Source organism: Populus alba, chromosome 6, assembly GCF_005239225.2.
Source record: "Populus alba chromosome 6, ASM523922v2, whole genome shotgun sequence".
Lineage (NCBI taxonomy): Eukaryota > Viridiplantae > Streptophyta > Magnoliopsida > Malpighiales > Salicaceae > Populus > Populus alba.
Genome location: NC_133289.1, coordinates 19,220,725 through 19,226,826, shown reverse-complemented (window position 1 = coordinate 19,226,826; position 6,102 = coordinate 19,220,725). Strand labels below are relative to the sequence as shown.

The 6,102-nt window shown below is 33.2% G+C and overlaps 1 protein-coding gene across 1 annotated transcript; it reads right to left on the bottom strand.

The window, feature by feature from the left end:
- Positions 1-717: 717 nt before the first annotated feature.
- LOC118027966 ((21S)-21-acetoxyl-apo-melianone synthase SDR) lies at positions 718-1,975 on the bottom strand. The gene is made up of 2 exons (XM_035031479.1): positions 1,764-1,975; positions 718-1,567 (listed from the first exon to the last, which is right to left on the bottom strand). Exons 1-2 carry the CDS (start codon positions 1,796-1,798, stop codon positions 778-780), a joined length of 825 nt encoding a protein of 274 aa, XP_034887370.1. The 5' UTR covers positions 1,799-1,975; the 3' UTR covers positions 718-777.
- Positions 1,976-6,102: the final 4,127 nt, after the last annotated feature.

The following is a 6,102-nucleotide window of genomic DNA, read 5'->3' as shown; positions in this document are numbered from 1 at the left end:
CCTTTCTCCTTCTGCTCCCAACTGTGCTGTTGTCGACTAGGAAGATAGTGGTAGCTGGCGGTGATGGCTTGGTTCTTCTTCTTCTCGCAGCAGAGGCGCGGATTGCTGCCTTTTCTTCAATGGTGCTCCTACGTCTGTGGAGAAGATGGCGAGCTGAGAAATGACGATCCTTGACAGTGTTAGTGTGTTTTTATTTCCTTTCCTCTGTTTCAAAGCTTCTCCGTCTTCCCTCAGTTTTCCTCTTGTCCAAAAAGTTTCCCCTTGTTCTTCAAAAACTTTACCTCTCGTCCTTCTGCCCACCAAAAAAAAACAAAAAAGCCTCCTCTACTGCGGCTGCTAAGAGCAATATTTATAGGCGAAGGGTGAGCGGGGAAGGTGCCGCTGCGCATGGGGAGCAGGGGACACCGGGCGAGATCTTCAAGCAAGGGGCGTGGGGCTTTAAGTTTTGGGAGCAGCATGCAGTCATTGGCGTGGGGCTCTAGGCTCGGTCATTGTTCCTCGTTTAAAGGGGGCGTGGGGCTTTAGGCAGCGTGCGGAAATAGAGAGGGATGAACAGTGTCTGTCAAAACGAGACTGTTCATTTTTTTTTTAATTAATTTATTTTTATTTTATTTATGGGGACCTAAAAATGGGTTACAACAATAATATTATTATTATATTATTTTAATAAAAAAAATTACTTTTACAAATTAAAAAATTCTTCAACACATTTCCGAATACATTGAGAATTCTGCTAATTTTTTGAAACCAAGAAAGAAGCACATCAACGAGATCAACTTATAATTTAGCGGGGTATAAAGCTTTCATCATTGTAGGATTAACAACACTGAACCCACCATCCACGACAAGATTCATCCCACTCACATAATTTGCTTCATCACTAGCCAAGTATAGTGCGGCCCTTGCCATGTCTTCCACCTTGGGAATCTTCCCCTTCAGATTACCCATTTGTTCCAGTGATTCTTCTATCATTGGCGCAGTATCAGCTGAAAATCCCTCATACATGGGAGTTGCTACTCCATAAGGCGAAACACAATTTACTCTTATACCGTACTGCCCTAACTCAGCCGCTAAGTTTTTCGCTAACCCCACGATACCATGTTTGGTCACTGCATAAGCGGGAGTTGCAAGTCCACCAATAGCTGTACAAGCACTGGCGGTGAATAAAATGCAACCCTGACCTTGGGTTACCATGACCCTAGCTGCATGTTTGGCTCCAAGGAAACAACCTACCAGGTTCACACCAATTAGGCGGTCTAATTCTGATTTCGGGGTGTCCAAAATGCTTCCTAAAGGGCGACCCAGGATGCCTGCATTGTTATACATTATATCAAGCTTACCATACTTTTTAACGGTGGCGTCAACAAGATTGCTAACTTCATCTTCGTTTGAAACATCACAGTGGATGTAGCGAACATCTTCACCAAGTTTTTGAGCTAGGGCTTGGCCTAGGTTGTCTTGGATATCGGCAAGAACGACCTTAGCACCATTTTCATGGAAAAGTTGCGCTGCACTTGCTCCTATGCCGCTTGCGCCGCCGGTTATGATTGACACCTTGCCTGCTAACCTGAAATATATAGTACTGTCGTTAATTAAGGACAAGCGCCTGAAATGTGAAAACAAACATCTAAACGCAAAATAATCTTGAAATGTTACAAGCAAAATGAATTCAAGGCGAATCAGAGTTAATTGGGAATATTTCCAAGCTCAAATAGGAAGAAACTATACAGAGTGCAAGATTAAAGGAAACTCATTTTGATTACCTTTTCAGTGATGCAACCAAACTGGTACCTGTCATTTTAGTAAATATATGGAGCTGGAGGTAACTAGGGAAAGAAGATAAAAAGCTTGACTTTTGCTCTGCGTCTTTAATTACTTGAAGGCTTGCTTTTGTACATAGATTGTTTCATATATATAGCTCCACAGAGTCCTCAAAAGAAAAAAGAAAAAGTGGTATTATTCTCACATTACATATAGAATTCTAGAGGGTTTTATTATTTTAACATGTAGAGGTATACACCATATATGCATGACTCGTTTCGTGCATCACTTAATTTGGACGACCACAATTTTTCCCCCCACAATTAATACATTGAGGAAAGAGAGAAAAGAAGAGTATAAAGAAAATCGGATGCGAGAACTACATCATTTCTTCACCAGAGACACGCGCTGCCATGGGATGAAGAGGATGACAAGATGATTTCGATGACAACAAAGAAAGGTCGTCTAGGGTCCTGAAGGAAGCTGTATGTGCCGCCCAAACATGGTGGCTTGCTTACATGCTGATTGACGAGTGATTTGGACGTGCCAACTATTACAGAGTTAGGCAGGGCATTTGACCTCTGATTTTTTTATATTATTTTAACGTAGCTCCACAGAGTCCTCAAAAGAAAACGTGGTATTATTCTCACATTACTTATAAAATTCTGGAGGGTTTTATTATTTTAACATATAGACTAGCCACACAAACTAATTCTAGTGAGGTATACACCATGACTCGTTTCGTGCATCACTTATTAAAAAAAATCATATATACAATCAAGTTTAATAATAATAAAAAAAATTAGTATAGAAATTGTAATGATAGGTAGATTAGTCATATAATTTTTAACAAAAAATCATTTTTTATAAAGATTTTAGGTTATAAACATGGATGTTTAACTTTTTTTTTCATGGAAAATATTAAATTATAAATTTTAATATATTAATATATTAATTTTTTTTTTGTTTTTTTTCTTACAATACATAGCACGTCAGTGATAATGACCATATTCATTATTACAACGTTCAAGTCTCTCACCATAAATAGATGTGGCAAATTATATAAGTAATGAATTTTGATCCCACAATCAATAAACGATTTTATGAGTGTGAAAAAAAAGTAATTTTCACATATATGAATATTATTTACAATTTGTTTGTATCTAAAGATGTATAGACTTGCTCTATATAGTTCGGCAGTGGGATTGCAATGCACATTAAAAAATAAAGGAAGTTCAATTTGATTCCCTTTTCTGTGATGCAACCGAGCTGGTACCTGTCATTTTATTAAATATATGGAGCTGGAGGTACCTAGGCAAAGAAGATAAAAAGCTTGCCTTTTGCTCTGCGTCTTTACTTGAAGGTTATATATATATATATATATATATATATATATATATATAAGGGCGGAGCTAGAAATTTTTTCTATCTATACATAAATTATTTTTTAAGATCAATTATTAACTTGTATATATAAATTTATCAAATTAATAATAAAGTTTCAATCCAAATACATAACACAAAAATATAAATAAAATAAAATTTAAAGTATATAAAATTGAAAATAAAAATAAAATACAATATTAAAGTTGCATCCTTCGATGTTTTGTAGAATAAAATTCATCTATGATTGAATCCGAATCAATATTTTCAACAAGCTCTCGTTCAAAGTAAATCATTATAGAATACATTAAGAACTATTCTTTTATTTTATTGCGAAGCATAATTTTAACATGTTTTATAGCTAAAAATATCCGCTCTGTTGTGGCAGTGTAGGCAAAGTCAAAACAAGACGAATCAACTTGTCAATCAAATGATAGTGCTGTAATTTATTTGTTTAAGCTAATCCTCGACATAATTCAGAAATGATAGACATTAAGGGTAAGCAAAAAATCCAAAAAATCGATTAAATCGAGAAAATAATAAAAAAATAACTGAAAAAACCGAACCATAAAAAAACTGATTAAACCGATTAAAATTTTGAAAAAATTGACTGGTTCGGTTTCAATTTTATAAGCTTAAAATCGAAAAAACTGAGCCAAACTGGAAAAATCGAGCCTACCGATTTGAACCGGTTTTTGTTTTAAAAAACCAAACCGAACCAAAATTATTCGATTGGAACAAGTTTCGGTTCAGTTAAGGTTTTTTTCAAAAAAAAAATTTTTGGTTTGGTTACTTTTTTTTATAAAAACCGAACCGAAACGAAAATGATCACTCTTAGTAGACATATTCTGAAAGCTCTTATGCTGAATCACATCAATCTGATAATGCTCTAGCTAAAATCTTAAATAATATATTTCTTGTTCATTAAATCTTCAAGATAAAATTTCTCAGCAAGCTTGGAAATAACATCAGCTTTAAATGATTTAAAGTTGTCCTTAAGTTCTAAAGTAGAGCTAGGTATAATTTATATTTTTTCATTTGAATTATTTTATAGAATTGAAATTTTTTTTCAATTTCATATCCTTGTAATTTTTAAATTTATTAGATTTGATTTTCATTATTTTCATTACTATTTATTTTATTTGATTTTTTTTTTTGCGATTTTATCCTCCATTTTTTATTGTTATGTTTTTAAACCTCGGTAAGTTTTAAAATTGATATATATATATATATATAATATATATATATATTATTTCTTACTTTAACATGATCTGAGCTTCTTGGTTGAGCCTGATTTTAGAATTTAATGAGTTGAGAATTTGGGATATTAACTTAAGTTTAGGTGATTTGTTTGAGTTTATTTTTTTAAGTTCATGTTTTTTTTATTCCAGTTTCATCCTTCAACATTTAATTTAAATTTTTTTTTAAAGTGTGGGAAAAAACTCAAAAATTAAGTTGTTTTTTTTTTTTTTTAAGTTTACTATGCAAGATAATTGAAATTTTTGTTAAAAATAATTTAGTGGTCGGAAAAAAAAATGATAGAACTCCATTTGCGTTTTGGTCTGTAAAACCAAACTTGATGGATATTTTATTTCCTAGCTTTTGTTCTTGAAAATATGCTTCTTTAGTAACTGTGGATTTTTTTTTTCCTACCTGGGCTACAGCCCTCCTCAGCCCTGTAAGTACCTCCGCCCTTGTGTGTGTCTATATATATATATCACTTTCCACATAGTCCACAAAAGAAAAAAAAGAAAAAAAAGTGGTATCTTTCTCACATTACATATAAAATTTAATTATTTTAACATATAGACTAGCAACACAAAATCAAATTCTAGTGGGTTATACACCATGACTCGTTTCGTGCATCACTTTGGACGGCCATAATATTGTTTTTCCGCAATACATTGAGGAGATATTGAAAAGAAGACCAGAAAGAAAATGGATGCTAGAATCAGGGGTGGAGTTATGATTATTTGTTAAGAGGATTAAAATTAATATAACAAGATATAATATATATTTTAATTTATTATATATGAGTTGTACAAAAAAAGCCTGCACAATTTAATTTTATTTAAATAACTTACTATATACATATAATGACCTTTGTATAAAGTAAAAAGTTAGAAGCAATACTAAATTTAGTCAAAACAATGAAGTTAATTTCATTTTTATAATGTATTCATTACTTTAATGTTGTTGGTTTTTATATTTATCAATATTTATGCAATTAAGCATCTGATTTAATTAAATTAACTCTTAAAAATTATATTTTGACTTTAGAACTTGAAGGCTTGCTTTTGTACATAGATTGTTTCGTGTATATATAGCTCCAGAGTCTTCAAGGGAAAAAAGAAAAAGAAAACATGGTATTATTCTCACATCACATATAAAATTCTAGAGGGTTTTATTACTTTAACATATAGACTAGCCACACAAAAACTAATTCTAGTGAGGTGCACACCATGACTCGTTTCGTGCATCCCTTAATTTGGGCGACCACAGATTTTTTTTGTTTTTGCTCACAATACATTGAGGAAAGAGTGAAGAGAAGAGAAGAAAGAAAATCGGATGCTAGAATTACATCATTTCTTCACCAAAGACACGCGTTGCCATGTGATGAAGAGGTTGACCTAACCAGAAAAATGGTTACGTATAGGGTCCTGAAGGAAGTTGTATGTGTCAATTGATAAGAAAGGAAAGGAAGGGAAATGATAGACAATTTCTTTGTATGTGGTACTGGTTTTCTAGTAACTTTTGAATTTTTTTTTTTTTATTAACATAGGTGTCCGGGCCAGCTTGCGCGCACCTCGACTAATCCTACGGGCCCTGAAGTTAACGACCATGTAAGCCTCCAGTGGCCATCATATGAGCAACCTAGGGTTTGAACCTGAGACCAGAGAGGGAGAAAACCTCTTGATCCCAAGCTTTTATCACTGGGCTACCACCTAGATGGTTATA

Bases quoted from the DNA above. Each gene is read 5' to 3' on its own strand.
- LOC118027966 (XM_035031479.1), bottom strand. From the start codon at position 1,798: ATGACAGGTACCAGTTTGGTTGCATCACTGAAAAG. The intron at 1,568-1,763 runs GTAATCAAAATG...TATATATTTCAG, and splicing joins TTGGTTGCATCACTGAAAAG to GTTAGCAGGCAAGGTGTCAA.